Source organism: Mesoplodon densirostris, chromosome 2 (genome assembly GCF_025265405.1).
Source record: "Mesoplodon densirostris isolate mMesDen1 chromosome 2, mMesDen1 primary haplotype, whole genome shotgun sequence".
Taxonomy (NCBI): Eukaryota; Metazoa; Chordata; class Mammalia; order Artiodactyla; family Ziphiidae; genus Mesoplodon; species Mesoplodon densirostris.
In genome coordinates, this window is record NC_082662.1 from 102,513,588 (window position 1) to 102,531,032 (window position 17,445).

At 35.3% G+C, this 17,445-nt stretch overlaps 1 protein-coding gene across 1 annotated transcript in view; it reads right to left on the reverse strand.

The window, feature by feature from the left end:
- Positions 1-1,914: 1,914 nt before the first annotated feature.
- RSBN1 (round spermatid basic protein 1) overlaps positions 1,915-17,445 on the reverse strand; it is a 42,669-nt gene continuing 27,138 nt past the window's right edge. The window contains 5 exon segments of the mRNA XM_060090294.1: positions 1,915-5,798; positions 6,440-6,548; positions 7,811-7,978; positions 14,874-15,016; positions 15,331-15,468. Coding sequence (XP_059946277.1) covers positions 5,325-5,798; positions 6,440-6,548; positions 7,811-7,978; positions 14,874-15,016; positions 15,331-15,468 — 1,032 coding nt within the window. The 3' untranslated portion in view covers positions 1,915-5,324.

The following is a 17,445-nucleotide window of genomic DNA, read 5'->3' on the forward strand; positions in this document are numbered from 1 at the left end:
CATTATTTTTGATTATCTGTCAAATCGACATAAGGTGGAAGTTATTATCCCCGTTTTACCGATGAGGAAAATCGACTAAGATAAAAATAACCCCCATAGAACTAATTTAAAATTATTTCACCCAGGCTTGATTTTTATATCCCACACATTGGCAGTGGTTTCCTTTCTGCTTTTGCTTCTTGACAGCTTTTCCCATCCTTAGAGCTGAACATGACAATTCTGTTTGGTTTCAACACAAATGGCTGACTTTAAAACACACACACACAAAAACAAAAACAACACTGGAAAAATGAAAAAGTCATTTTCTGTATATCTAAATATTTGCTTTAAGACGTAAATAACACTAATTAAACATTTTACTTCATTGCTTAGCACACAAAGAGGCTTTGGGGGGAGTTCCTGGAAGAACTGAAATCAGGTAAGGCTCTCACTGAGCAAAGTGTGGGCTTTGAACCCAGAACTGCTTTCAAATCCCTGCTCCCACTAAAAAACTATGTGATTTCGGGTAATTTATTCAACCTAACAAGCCTGTTTTCTCACCTGTATTATGGAGATTGTATTGTTACCTTCCTACTCAAGGCTGTGAGGATTAAATGAGCTACTACCCTCATAAAAAGTGCCCAGCCGTCAACGGTTACTCAAAAAACATTCGTTCCCTCCCTCTTACTTTCCTAATCATAAACAAGAGCTATCAGTGCTTAGGACAGGTACCTCAATTAAAGAGAAGTTCACACAAATAAAAACCGATGAGGAAAAAATCCAGTGAGTTATGTCACTTAATACATCAATGGTATCTGAAATGTCTATAAACCACCTTCATTAACTAACACTGTATGCATGTACTTTCAAAAATATCGACATCCCCAAAACAAAAATTTAAGATTATTCTCATAGGGATAAATCAACTTATGCAGCAAGAGGCATTAACTGCCACAAATGCCAAGCATAGTTTTTCTTCTTCCCCCAAACTAACTGCCTCTCAATATGGATGAAATTTTCCCCCAGTACCTATGAACTTTCTTTAGGAAAGTCAAGATTTTCTAATTTTGTAATCTCTAATAGTAAAAAATAATAGGGGACAGAGAAGGGAGGGACAAATACTTTAAAAACAGGTTCCAGGTAGCTAGAATTCACATGTGCTATTCATTTTGTCATGAAACATCAGTAAAGGACAAATCAGACTTTGTTTATTAAAAAAATACTTTACAGGAAAAAAAAAAAACTCTATGCATTCCATTGTCCTATTTTACAAAGAAATAGCTTAACAATTTAACACACTTAGACAGCTACAAAAAAGCACTGTGTTAAAAGGATTATTATTCACACAAATTTAGATTTAAGACTATTCATTAAAAACCTTTTTAAAACACTCATTAATGTCAATAAACAAACTAAGGCCACAAAACGCAAATAGTCCGCCAGGCAAATTATACATTTCATCTATATGCAAAGACCTCTTAGATAAATTAAAGCCACAGGAAAAAAAGTCTTAGCTGCCAATCAAAATGGAGTTTAGTCACAGAAAACACTATTACATGAAAATTTACAACATGTGATAGAAGTAGTACATTAAGTATTTCTTTAGAGAGAATTGAAAAGTGCTATATTAAGAGACAGTGGTCTCAACTACATGCACAAGTGAATCCTAAAAGATGTATGAAGAAAATGGGAGGCCATAATATTTATGGAGAGATACTTGCTTTTAAAGCAACAAATTTTCAGGATGAGGATAGGTCCCTTATGTGCTAAAGAAAAACATCTGTCTTGTACATTTCCTCTACTTACTGCATAACCAATAAATACAGCTACAACCTGTTTTTTAAAAAATAATACTTAGCAGAAATATGAACCTCTGGCATGTACTAGTGAAAGGTTTTCTTTTAAAACTTGTAGCAATGATAAAACAGATTTATCAGAAAGACAAACTCAATTATTCTAAAGATATAAATGCAAATAAATTTTTAATGGCAAATATAGATGAAAATAAATGATCTAATAATGAACTAATAATAATAAAGAATACATGCACTAAGGGGTTTTTTGAATTTTGGTATCTCGTTCCTAAATTAGCTTTCATTCTAGACAATATTTATAGAGGGAAAGGCAATAAGCAAAAGTTTCTCCAGTCATCAAGCATGAACTTTATGCCTATTAAGACTGATGCAAGACTTTTCCTAAGGTTTAGTAAATAATTTTATATGATAAGCCCCTTTTTCCCCCTACAAGAGCTTTTAATATTAGTCTACTGTTATTCCAACTATCTCTAAGGGGAAAGGGCACCTTTCAAAAGTCTTTAAATTCAAAATAATAAAGTACCAGTGAAACAAATTCTAAGTACTAAATTAGCAAATTAAAAGTACAATTAAGCCTAGGGATTCATTTTTAAAGAGTTAAAAACTTTGGAAGGGAAAGAAATATGTAGTTTTTATTATTATTGCTTTATGAATTTGGGATACTTCTTTGAATCATAATCCTACTCCTAGTGTATCTTGGTAATTATAGAATGACTTCTGGGGCAGGGGGAAGACTTTTCTCCTGATTAGTGAATACCATAAAATCGTTCTAGTTACTATGTTTACTCATTTACTGGGTCCTTTCCATAAGTACATTGAAAGAATATCCCTCTGCTCCACAAAACACTAAAACTTATAGCCACATTCTGCAAGTAATCTCAAAGAGCTGGCACAACAGGTAACATACCAAACAAGGAAGATCAGCTTACATTTCAGTTACAACTTCACTGCCATCGCTACATTACAAGTCAGAAGACGCCAGATTGTTCCATGCCTCACTCCACCAAACCAAATAATTTCATGATTTTAGAAAAGTTGCTATCATTTGTATCACTAAACTAGGATACAGCTTTAAAGAAGAAACTCAAAACTTGCGCTTTTATATTCATCAGTCTTTAGAGCATGCTATTAAAATCTAATACTCACATAAGACATTCAGTTTCCAGATACATTACTAGCTAAATGTTTCTCTCTCAGTTCTATTGCAATTCTAACATACAATTAATTTATTAGTACATGATTTTAAACATTTTTATACTCTTTTAATATGTTATATTGGAGTTGAGGGTAGAATGTTTTATAAAAAGAAAATGGGGATTTGCTTTTGATTGTAGGTCTTTGCAGATCCGCTGGTTCCTGAGTGATTATACACAGTGATGGCTGTCAGAGGGGACAGTCTCCTTGTTTATTAGCAATGACCAGCTTAGATGACAGATGGCATCTGCTGGATGGCAAGTGGGAGATGGGGAAATCGGATCTTGGAAGACAAGAAAAAAAATTTAAAGTTTTTGCTTTAACAACCTTGTTCTTCATGATTATTTTAAAAAGCAAATGTTGCCTGAGAAGAATTTTACTTTGCACAGCCTGGTAAAGCTCTATGAAATTCTTCTGGACAGAAAAACAAAAATAAGAAATAACCCAAACCCACATACTTTGTGATTAACCCCCTCCCCCTAAAATAACAAAATAACAAAAAAACACCCTCAAAGGCAGGTCCCTTAAAAACTAGCCTTGATAAACCAGAATTTACCCTAAAATTTATACCCAAGATTTTAAAACACCCCTGCAATAATCACATTACTGTTCATACCACTCTAATTACCTTATTTACAAAGATAACTAAAACCAACATCACTTCCAATTCATAAATGGTTTACACTGAAATGTTTCTCTATTTGTCTTCATCCTTTTTAACAGAGAATACATACATATACATATATATAAGGAATAATACAGATTCTAACTAATCACTGCAGTATTTGCTGATGGTTACTTTTCTATCGGTTTACACAGTGACCTCTATACTTTGCTAATATGCATTTAACTACACAACAATATTGCACAAAGTAATATTTATATAAGATTTAACCTATTTCAGAATATTTTAGAGAAAATTCATATTTGATATTTCAAAAGATGCAGCTAAGTTTTCATGGTGACAGACATAATAAAGCAGCATCTTTTTTTGCCTATGTTAATGTAAATATTCCAAATCTCAACCTCCAGGAAAAAAAAAATCTCCAAATTGCACTATAACCAGGTAGATACAAGAATCTGGTCTTAGGTGTGGGGAGTACTCTTCCTTTAATAAACAAAAGGCCTATTGTATTATTAACTAAGAGAAAGTGAAATGTGTATCCCATTAACATTCTAAAATAATAGAAAGTTAAGACTACACTAGCTATATGAACTGTGCCTGTTTGAAAAAAAATGGTTAAATACTCAGGCACTAAAAAGGATTAGGCTACCTGAAACTCTAGGATGAAGTCTAGTGCCATATTCTTTATTAGACAGTAGCAACACAGAGTAATAATAAATAAACCCAGGTATTCACCAGTTGAAACTGTGAACTGAAGTATCTCAACAGATCTTTATGATGAAGAGGTTGATGCCAAGTGACAAAAATAGTTTTTCCTAAGTTTCATGCACAAAATATGGCAGCCTCATCTGAAAGATAGGTATCATTTTCTAAGTTTGATACTCGTGATCAGTTTAGGAAGCAAAAGTATCCACACAGAATGTGAGGATGCTAGGAAGCAGAACAACAGAGTATCATGTCAACATTATCTATTTTACCCAAAATATCTTCCACAGTTACCATGTATTCTAGAAGAGATTAATGAACCATGGAGAATGAATGACCAAGGACTATTCATCTTTAGATATTTTTAATTGAAATATCCACTGGGCTTTAAATAACAGATACAAAAAAAGACAGTTTGGATCAGAAAGTGCTGTGCTTTCTCTTTTGTTAAGAAATCAGAGAGCCACTGAATTCCTTAGAAACTATCTGTTCTTTATGGTTGGAACTAAATAACTGACTTGCCCATGTACAAGATGCAAGAATTCTTTCCTGCGACCTATGCCATTTTTACTGTAGAAATTGAATCTGTGCCATAAAAGCACAAGTACTAAACCATAAATCTGATCTTCTATCATACAAACAGCAAATATGGCAAGAGACAAGGCAAGATAAAATTAAAGGAAGTGAATTATTTACCAAATAAGAATCTGTTATTCCAGAGAATTCTCATTTTGATTTGAAGAAGAGATTGAATTGTTACCTCACACCTTAAAACAGAAAGTAGCAGCAGACCCACTATTACATACTGTACTAACGGGATAAGATACAACTCTTAACTTTGCATAATCTGTGTAAAAAAGATATGCTTGACATTTGTGGAATGTCATTTCTCTTTATAGAACTATAGGCAAGATTTCTCCAATAAAACTTAACTTAAGCCAGTTATAAAACTATAACTTCACATCAAAATTTAAAAAAGTTAAAAAATGTGTTTGAATATGTACATATCACACAGGAGTGCTTGAATGTTCCTGTAGATTGTGTTGCTGATCAGAGTCCAGTCTACTTTCCACCTTTAAAACTGGAATAGGCTGAGTCATCTGATCTTGCTGTACATTAAGTTCAGATGAAGGTGGGAAGGACGATGAAGCAGTTGTCAAAAGTTGCATCTCTGTGCATGTTTCCTCAGATTCAGTTTTTATTCTCACACACTGGGAGTCAACTTCTAATTCTCTCTTTCCAGTTAAATCACAGTCCACGTTAGAACTGCTTTCTGTGTTTTGAGAGGCTTCCACAACAGGGTGGTACTGTTTAAGCCTTATATGCCAGGCTAAGCTGCACACTGCTGACACTGTTTTGAACTGATGAATGACATTTCTAGGGATGAAGTAGATATCATTGTCGCACAGCTGAATTCTAGCATAACGAATGCCTTCCCGCCTCATTTGGTTTAGTTTCGCTTCATCCACCCACTGCACACACTGAAGAAAGGAAAAAAGTTGCATGAGATTTTAAAGTAAAATATGTAAAGATGTAGTCAAATAAAATATTATAATTAGCACAGGAAAACAGTAGGATCAAATTAAAGCTAAACAACACTGTATGCTATACAACTTTCTAAAATTTCCTACAATTCTTGAGACACATTTTTCCTCGTATTTTACTACATTTCTAGTAACAAAGTACAGGTTAAAATTAGGATGGCCTAGGGAATCATTTAAATAAGTATTTCAAAATGCAACTAAATATCAATATTCTTTGACCCACATAAGGGCAACATTTGTCTGCTCCTTCAGTGTCTTTCAACCTTTTGCAGGTGAGGACACGCAAGGCAATGGGGTTAACAGCTGAGACTGCTCATGGCCAGAACTGAGTTATCCTGGGCCCTCTGACCATCCCAGGCCCACCTGGCATCCCAAAGACTGAAGGATCTTAAGCATTCTGCTTGGGAAGCTCCGTTTTAATGATTTTCAACACCCTCCACAAACAGCCTTTAATAGTAATAAAATTAAATTCACTATCCCATGTATCCAACTATAAGATAAAATGCAAAATTAAATAGGTACGGATACTTATTTCCAAAATCTCACTCAAAGGGTAATAAAAAAGCAAAAGTTATTACCTGGGAAACTGGAGGTTCATGAAGGTCCAACTGAAGTCTCTGTACAACATCAGTAAAATCCTCAGCATGAAAACAAATCACATCTTTGGTTATGCGAGGTTGGTCACTCCTATGATTAACAAAATTAAGCTTTAGAAACAAGCATCTCATAATGGAAAATGATGACAAATTTCAATCTTCCCGTTCCTGGAACTGCTATACTAGCAAAGAAATAGATGCATAACTCCTAAGGGCAAAGTATACATTTGTTTCTTTAGTCAATTTAAAAAAAAAAAAAACCACCAATAAGGCATTTTTTTTCAAAATTAAAATTAGTTGTTGTAAAACTAAAACATCGATGACTAAAAAGTTTTATTCTAAACTAGATGCATTTGAATCCTCTAACCACTTTGCCCCACCATCTCCATGCCACCCTATAATGTCATTATCAGGATGGAAAGAAATGGACAGAATACATCTCAGCCACACAACTGTCACACCTTCCAGCTTTCAAAGTAGAGAGGGGAAAAAAGCTAAATGATCTTTAACTTGAAATACTTAACCTGCGATTGAACTATAATTCAATCAAACTCTAAGGTCAGATCAAACTCTACAGTAATATGGAAGGCCCTGAAGGCATAAAAACAAAAAACAAAGTAAAATACAGTTTTTAAATATGTTCTGAGCCTTGTTTAAACTGGGTCCCAACTGAGTGTAAAAGGGTACAACCTCTAAGAAAAACAGTATAGCAGTTCCTCCCAAAATTAAAAAACAAATTACCATATGATCCAGCAATTCCACTTCTGGGTATATACCAAAAAGAATGAAAGCATGGACATGCAAAGATATTTGTTCATAGCAGCCAAAAGGTGGAAGCAACCCAAGTGTCCACTGACAGATAAACGGACAAACAAAATGTGGCATATACATATAATGGAATACTATTCAGCCTTAAAAAGTAAGGAAATTATGACATATGGTACAATATGGATGAACCTTGAGGATATCATGCTAACTGAAATAAGTCAATCACAAAAAGACAACAACTGTTTGATTCCACTTATATGAGGTATTTAAAGTAGTCAAATTCATAGAAACAGAAAGTAGAATGATGTCTACCAGGAACTGGGGGAGAGGAGAAAAGGGAGTTATTGATTAATGGGTACAGAGTTACAGTTTTGCAAGATGAGAAAGTTCTAGAGATCTGTTTCAAAACAACATGAATATACTTAACATTACTGAACTGTACAGTTAAAAATGGTTAAGATTTTAATTTTATTTTATGCGCATTTTACTGTAATTTTTAAAAAACTGTCCCCAACCTTTCAAATTGAGTCCACATTTTCTTAAGACAACACTAACCAATCTTGCAGTTGAGTTCCATTAACTTACCATTCACCAAACTGTACAGCTTTCAAAACCCCAACAGCAGCCGTACTCTGCCAGTCAAACCCCTGACCTACATGATCAGCATGAGCTCTTGTCCTATCTTCAAAGAGGACTTCACGGGGTTCACTGGTCCGAGGTAGGTACTGGAGATTTTTAATTTCATTCATTGATCTGTAGTTGATTTGGTTTTGAAGCAAAGAGGAGACAAAAAGTATTAACAGCAGTAAGGCAAAAAGTCTACTAAAATACCAAATTTTAAATAAGATGAGGGCTGAAAAGAGTTCAATGATTTCGATCATCAGCATTTAACATGCTATAGTGTAATGCTGAATGTGATTACCTTCTCTCAGTATGTCACAATAATATAGAAGCTGTATCTTTGATTTGGCACAATTGTAGTGTTTGAATATATAAAATTTAGTTGTCTAGCAACAGAAAATACAACTCAGAGTTCAACGCTGTATGTCTCTTTACCCTGAGTCATTTTTAAGTCTCAAAGCATTCTACTAGACTTAATTCAAGATGGCAACCTGAGCAACTACATGATCTCCTTCCATGTTAAAAGAGAAGTAAAAGGCTTCAAACTAATGTGGTAGGGGTGGGGGAGAACAGTGGGAGAATGGATGGGAGTGAAACGGAACTGGCTATGAATTGGTAACTGTTGATACTGAATACATGGGAGTATATTATATTATCTTCTGCTTTTTTATGTGCTCAAATATGAATATGAAGCAAATGAAATGCATTAGTGAATGAACAAGAGCAACACATTTTTGGAAGATGAAAAATGATTAAAAGTGTCTTGGACTAATGAAACTGAGCAGAGAAAGCCACAGGCCTAGACTATACAAGAAGGGAATGGCAGCTAAAGAGGCTAGTATGATGATAATGGACAGAAAGGAAGTAAGGTTGAGAAGGGAGCAAATAAAGTGAAATCTGCACATAAACCTGTCATATGCCACCCTAGTGGCAGAAATTTGGAGAGTCAGGCATTTACCCTCATGCAGAAGACTGTGGGTGACCCACCAGCATCCATCTCTCATCTTAATTTCTCTGAAAGAACTCTGATTTTTATTAGGTATCTGCTCCTACCCTATATGGAACCTCATTCACAAGCTCCAGAGGTAGATCCTGATGAGTTCTGGCAAACTACACTAAGCTCATTCCCCTTGCCAGTAAATGATTTAGGAATGAGCATGAACTGATCGATTCTGGCTAGCAATATGAGAGGAAATCTGTTAAGAATTCTGCAAAGCTTCCTGGCTCCTAAAAAAGAAGTAAAGGACAATCTCTTCTTCTTTTAGATATAACCAGATCCAGATGTGATACCTAGAACTGCTATACCCATCCAGCAACCATAATGGAAGCCACTGTAAATACAAAGCCTAGGAAAGAGAATGACAGAGGAGAGAAAAGGAAAAGATCTATTTCCGTGATGACAGCACTCAGCCATTTGACTATATGGTGCCTAGAGTCAACCCCTCTGAACTTCTTGAAATACAGGATAACATTTTATTTTATGAACCAGTCTGAATCAATTTTCTTGCTTGTAACCAAAAGCATCCTGATAAACTTTCAGCCAAAAAAATCCTGCATGTTCTTCTCTAAACACATTGAACTTACCATATGAATAGAACTAACGTAATCCTCTGGTATTTGGACATATCCTTTAATGCCCACTTCTATGCCTGTTAACTCTGAAGGGAAACCTATCTATTGACAAGCCTCACTGAAATATAAATAGAATGCCCAGTAAGCCCAATGCTGTGTTCCTAAATTCGAACGGGTCAACCAAGAATCACCAGATATGTGAAAACAGCCTACGGCAGCCTGACAAAGACCAAAATATGCAATGCTGAAATGTAAGGATTTTGTCAGAAGACAAAAGTCAAGTAAATGTCCCAAAACTGAAAGCAAAAAGATAATAAGGAATACGAGGATAATCAAACTGGCGGATCTATTATTCAGCCAACAGTAGTTTCATAAAGAAATAATAGTGAAAATGAAGAGATTACTGAAGCAACTAAGCAAGAAAAATTCCCAGAAATGAAAGGAGACATGAATCTTTCAGTTTAAGGTACCCACCAAACAACAAAAAGGATTTAAAAATAAGAATTAAAAGCCCAAAGACATATCATTATGAAATTAAGCTTCCAAAGAGGAAAAGAAAATAGGTTACTTACAAAAGAAGAATAATTACACTGGCACTAAGACTTCTCATAAACAATATTAGATACCAGAAGACACTGGGGCAATGCTAAAAAAATCCTAAGAGAAAATACATCCTCTGGACTACAGCTAAACTATCAATCATATTTAATGACAGAAAAAGATATTTTCAGACATATGATGACTCAATACCTTCCTTTTCATAGAATATAACTTGAGTATGTGGTCAAGCAAGGCAAAGAAATTAACCCAGAAAGAACACAACCACAGGTCAAGGCAGAAAAAACATCAAATGGTAGATAACTGTGAAATAAGCTTTTTACACTGAAGTAAGAAAACACAAAGCTCCAAAAGATTTCCAGGTAAAAAATGATGAGTTAGAGCAGACAGTATGATTGAAATTCTGCATTCTTGAGGGTATGATAAAAGCAACGAATGCAATGTAACTACCAACATTCTCCCCAAAAAGAGGCTATATAAAAAAGCAACAGCCAAAAAAAAAAAAGCAATAGCCGAAGTCATAGAGGAGAAGGTCAGTGTGATTCTAGAAAAAAGTAATGTCTCTTAAGCAATAAACAGAATAGAAGATAATTAGGGATATGGTCAAGAGAAGTGTATGGTATCACCTCTAAAAAAGGCAATCAGAAACTACAGGAAGGCCTTCCCTGGTGGCACAGTGGTTAAGAATCCGCCTGCCAATGCAGGGAACACGGGTTTGAGCCCTGGTCTGGGAAGAACCCACGTTCCGCGGAGCAACTAAGCCCGTGCGCCACAACTACTGAGCCTGCACTCTAGAGCCCGCGAGCCACAACTACTGAGCCTGCGTGCCACAGCTACTGAAGCCCGCATCCCTAGAGCCCATGCTCTGCAACAAGAGAAGCCACTGCAATGAGAAGCCTGCGCACTGTAACAAAGAGTAGCCCCCGCTTGCCACAACTAGAGAAAGCCCGCGTGCAGCAATGAAGACCCAATGTAGCCAAAAATAAATAAATAAATTTATATTGAAAAAAAAAGGAAACTACAGGAAAAACAGAATCAAAAAAAAAAAAAAAATCAGCATGATCCAAATACGAACCAAGCTAAAAAGTGGCATGATTTTCAGTACCTAGGTGAAATACAGAAAAGAAAGATCCTTTTGTATATTATTCCTTTGAGTGATAACCAACCATTGGAACCTTAGAATATGAGTATTAGCCTACTAGATGGATCTGCAATAAACTTACCTACCCATAATATTTTAAATGCCATTTGTTGGCTTTCAAATATTAGAATACATCTATTGACAAAGCATATAAAGCCTAATTATGGTTTTAAAGCAGAATATGAATTAGCCTCAACAATGTATAAGCACAGCTGACAAAAATTAGAAGGGAGAGGAAGAAGATAAAGTAAGGCTCATTTAACTATTTGGAGAACCCATAAAGGGAAGAAATCCCTATCTATTATACCAAGAAACTGACAAATTTCCTGTCAAACCCTTAAAACAAAACAAAAAAAGGCATTAAAAATGGAAATTGTTTTTGCCTCTGGTAAAAAGGTGTTTGCTTCTGGAGAGAAAGGTGGCCAGGATTTTTCATTATAAACCCTACTATACTGTTTGATTTTAAAACCCTGTGCATATATTTCTTTAACTCTAGAGTTCATAAATTTAAAGATCATCTTCATTAGCAGTGCCCTGGATAACGAGACAGCTTCTCACATTAATTCCATCATTTTCAGCAACAGGGCATTCTCATTAACACAAAAAAATGACATTACTTTTTAAGTTCTGATGTATTCACTCTAATTCAGAGTGCTTTTGAATGCCCCTCTTAAGAATATTTAATCCCAATAGAAATAAAATTTAATAGCACCTCAGATTAGTTGAGAAATAATAAATTATTAAACAAATGATGTTGCCACAACCGCCTAATTACTTGGAAAGAATGTTAGACAAAATTTCTCCCTCTATACTGAAATCAATACCAGGTAGATAAAATATGTAAATACTGAAATCACAGATGTAATAGGAGAAAACATAGGTGAGTATTTTATAACACTCAATGAGAGAAGGCCTTTCTAAGTTTGCCACTAAAAAAGAAACCTCAGAGGAAAAGACAGATCTGACAACATATAAATAAAACTCTCTGTGAGTAAAGAAAAAAGAAACTGAAAAAAATTATGAGTAAAGAAAAAGACATAAGCTAAAAGAAAAAAATGAGAAAAACCTGTAACATAAGAAAAAAAAGTTAATAGTTACAATACATAGGGATTTTTACAAACAAAAAACATCCCAATAGAAATATGAGTAAAGAAAATTAAGAGGGAATCACAAAAGAAGAAATACAAACACCTCAAAGGAAAACAAATTAGAATAACACATTTTTGTCCAATCAGATCAACAAAGTTAAAGAGAATGTTAGTGGAGAGTATGGGGGAAAGGGTACCATTTTACTATATGGGTGGGAATATAAATTGGTACATTTCTGGAAGTCAATTAGAAATGTATATATACTTTGAGCCTTGAGTAATTTCCACTAAGAAAATAAACATGCACATGCACAAAGATATTATCTACCTACCTATCAACCAACCACCCAGCCGGCCACAATCAATGATGTGCCATACATGTTTAACAATTGGCTTTGGGGGGGAGATGGCTCATTTGTAGCTGATATGCTGATTTGTGTGGTATAAATACTCACAACATGGCCAATTTCAAGCTACTAATGTGACCTCACTCAATGTGGAATTGTGAGGCTAATAATGCCCTGTAAGCTGGTACAAACTGGCTCCAGCACACCACTGTCAAGTCTGTCAAAACACCATTTATATTGAAAAAATGGAAACAATTTACACTAATAAAGAATTGGTTAGGGCTTCCCTGGTGGCACAGTGGTTAAGAATCCGCCTGCCAATGCAGGGGACACAGGTTTGAGCCCTGGTCCAGGAAGATCCCACAAGTCACAGAGCAACTAAGCCCTGCGTCACAACTACTGAGCCCACGCTCTAGAGCCCACGCACCACAACTACTGAAGCCTGCATGCCTAGAGCCCATGCTCCACCACAAGGAGCCACCACAATAAGAAGCCCGTGAACCTCAGAGAAGAGTAGCCCCCGCTCATTGCAACTAGAGAAAGCCCACGTGCAGCAATGAAGACCCAAAACAGCCAAAAATAAATAAATAAAATAAATTTATTTAAAAAAAATAGGGCTTCCCTGGTGGCGCAGTGGTTGAGAGTCCGCCTGCTGATGCAGGGGACGTGGGTTCGTGCCCCGGTCCGGGAAGATCCCACATGCCGTGGAGCGGCTGGGCCCGTGAGCCATGGCCGCTGGGCCTGCGCGTCCGGAGCCTGCGCTCCGCAATGGGAGAGGCCACAACAGTGAGAGGCCCAGGTACCGTTAAGTAACTAAGTAAGTAAGTAAATAAGTAAGTAAGTAAATAAATAAATAAATAAATAAATGATTAAATAAATCTTGATACAACCATACAGTCAAAACTACATAGTCATTTAGAAAGGATGATATGGCTGCATCTTAATATAACACGTAAACCTAAGGGGGGAAAAAAAACAAGTTTTAAAGTAAACATCATGTAAAGAATGAGTTAATCTGTGTAAAAAGAAAATTTATGAGTGTATATGGACCAAAATTTGAAAGGTTAATGTGCCTAAATGTGTAGGATTATAGATATTTTTTGCCTTTTTACTTTTTCCTATTATCTTTTTTTTTTAAGTTTATAATAATCAGGAAACAAACAATGGTCATTTCCTTTTGGGAAGGATTATAGAATAAAAAATGTATACAATACTTAAGAATTTAGAATATCAAGATTCATCATCATGATGTACAAAAACTGCTATGGTCTAGCAATGTACAGAAGTTTTGGTTTACTGCCATGTTCTACCATGCCACCACCTTGCATTCATAAATAGTTTCTACAAAGTATTTTCATGATTATCTCAAGTACCTAAGGTTATTCCATACTTAGCTCTAGTATTATTCTCCTATGAGCTTTAAGGTAAGGTCTAGCCTAGTCCATTAAAACTCACTTTTGGGTACTTATTTTGAGTTGCTATTTTCTGAGTTGCTAGTTTTCAGTCCCATTAAATGAGATTTTTTCATAGTCCTAGAATAAGTTAATCTACATTTGTTTTAAACAAAATAAATTTTGTCTGAAACAATGTTAGGCCAATATGAATTGCTGTAGGAGAATACATCATTGGTTTCATTCAGTAAATACTAATCACTTGCTATGTTAATGAAGACAGAGAAGAATTAGACTATCCTCAAAAAGGTTAAAATTTATAGTTAAAACCAAAAACATGTAAACAGATCATCAATGAACAGAATGATGTGTGAGCACAGAGAAGAGAATGACTAAGTCTAAGGGAACAAAGAAAAGCCTCACAAAGGAAGTGACATCCAAGTTAAGTTTTGAAAATTCGTTAAGAATTTGCCAGATAGAGAGGAGATGGAGGAGGGGATGCCATTCCAAGTAAAAAGAGCAGTGCAAAAGCACAGAGTTGTGAAAGACCATGGTTTGGAAATTGAATTCAGTGTGACTGGAGCAAACTAAAAGCATATACACCTAGAAGAGATACTGTCAGGGCCAGATTAGAAAAGATTCTTGTAAACCACACAAAGGAGTTTAGACCTTTATCTTACAGGAAGTTAGGACCCAGGTTTTAAGAAAAGAAGTGAAAATTAAATTTGTTTTTTGGAAGGATGCCTCACTCTAGTAACTGTTTAATGAGTTCACTAGACTAAGGAAATGACGGCTGGAAGATTTATTTAAGATAGCTCTTCAAATAATTTAGAAAAATGGTTTTGAAACTGTGCTCAAGTTTCAATCATCTCTATAAGCAACCAACTAAAAAAAAGTGCTTCTGCTTATTTGAGAAAAATAAATGTTTACCGTCGTCTTTTGAAGGGTGACTTTGGCATATCTGCTGTAGGGATCATCTGCTCTCCTGGCCTTACCCACATGATAGGCCCATCATCACTCTGGGACCTACACTGGAGTCGAAGGCTAGAAAGTGTACCCCAGGGCAAAGTCATCTGGAAATCAGAAGAATAAGTCACGTTAAAAAAAATTTTTAGACTATTTACAAGTTAACCCCTCACACCCAAAAGAAAGCTCTAAGGAGGTTATTTTGTGTGTGTGTGTATGAATAAAAAAATGTATTAGACAGTAATTTATATGTAAAAAATAATAATTGAAGTTAAGTATTTTACACCAAAAATTTTCTAAACATTTCTACTCAAAACATTGGATAAAAAAATTTTAATAGATAAGATTAGCTTAAAACTTTTTAATGGAAAGTGTCCATTTAAGTAACGATCAGAACTTTAATAACCTGAAAAACACTCACTTTCAGAAATGGTGATTCTTCTAACATATCAAGGAACTCTGGGAAATAATCACCAACTTCTTCATCTACTGCTCCAACAAGACTTATCTGCCGCATAGGACCTGCCCGGTAGGTGCCACAGCAGTATGTCCTGTTGACCTGAGATAAAATGAAAGAGGGGGGAGAAAGGACTGAAGTACACTATAACAAAAGAATCAGGATAGGGTATTGTTTCCAATGTTGCTATTTCTTCTACACACTAAGAATTCAACAGTCAGTACCTTGGATAAAGTCAACAGTTACAGAAAGGCACCCTAGCACACTGACAAATACATTGATATATGAACCATAAACAGAAATTTCAAGGCGAAAGTTAGTCCATGGTCCAACGTCTCAAGGAAATACTGAAAACATTAAGATAAACTTCTCTGAGAATGATGATTTTTGAACTTTGTAAACACTTTCAAGTGATCTTTATTAGGAAAAAAAATCAGTAAATAAACAGTTAAACTGACAGGGCAGGGGAAAAAAAAAAAGACGATTGTCAAATTAATCTTCCATATTCATTTTGTACTCCCTAGCTTGAAAGCCTTCATATCAGGCCAGATATCAGGTTGACTGTTATTAAATCCAATCTCTCAGTACTTCATGTAAGATCCTCCATCCTAGGCAGGCTGATATTTTTCTCTAACCAACTTATGCCATACTTGTATCTATCTGTAGTGAATTTTCTCTTGAATCTGCCCTTCTTGAAACGTCCTCTTTTCTGTCAACCTAAATCTTAACTTTCAAAGATCAGTTCAAGATTTTTCTTCTGAAAGCCTTCCTGATCTCCCTTCATAATCTAATGTTACCTGAAAGCATAGACATTTTCTCTGTACCAACTCTAGTAAACTTAGGGCATATTCTATACAAATTTGCAGCCCAGAGAATCCTAACTTTCAAACAGAATCTACCAATTCATTCAAATACAAGCTGATATTATTCTTCTAGTCATTTTCATGTATGTTCTTAATATTCCTACCTCCAATTCGGAATGAATGTTTCTCAAATGTAGAGACAGATCCTGTGCGTACAGATGACGAGACTAAAAACGCTGGATTCTAACCAGGATTTCCACCTTGGATCAGTAACCTAACATTTTCTACCTCAGGTAAGATGCAGATTAGGTTGAAAAGCCTAACATATAATTATACTTTTAAATGGTGCGTTTCTATTGAACAGTCAAAAAAAAATTTTTAAGAATCACTTCTTACTGTTTCAAATACCACCTCTTTTGCCTCAATAGAAAGCATAAATGACCATCTAGTATTTCTTACACAGTTCTTTAGTGCTAGTTTTTTAGCAGCATTTTCAGAATCATCCCACTGTTGTTTTTTTTTTCCATAGACAATTTAACGTCATCCCACACACACACACACACACCAAAAAAAGGTCTGAGATCTTGTTATCAAATAGCAGAGATTTCTTAATTCCTTACAAATCTTTCCCCAAAAATCTCCTTAGGTGATCCTTAAACAGCAACCGCCCAGGCCAGAATTACCTTGCATATATTTGTATGAATTACCTTCCATTCGTTTGTATGATCATCATGCTGTTAAAAGCCAGGGGAGGCAGTCTGGGAAAGAGGATGATTATGGGATATAGAGATAAGGAAGCTTTTCTAAGTAAGCATTATTCTAACCTTTCTAAGCCAAGCACCCTAAAACAACTAAAGCAGAATTTAACTTTAGTACAAGTTCTAGGAATAGTATGCTTTCAGGGCTAATTAAAGAAATACCAGTCTCCTCCAAATACCTCCCCCAACTATTCCCAATTATCAGAAATTCCTTCCAACAAAGGCTTTCAAGCTATGTGGTAAATGTCCTAAAGATGTGTCACAATTTAAATCTCACATAACTTAAGAGACCAATCTTGAAGAAGTACACTGCCATGTGGTAGTTTTCACCAACTTACGTGGCCTACTAGCTTTGAGACTATACAACTCTTAATGCATTATTAATTTGAAGGAATTCACATTACTTTAAATTCTGCACACAAAGTGAGACTGAATTAACATTTTTATACAGTACTCCGAGATTACCTAATTTAAGTACCACTAAATTCAATAGCACTGAACTCGAAGACAACGTAAAA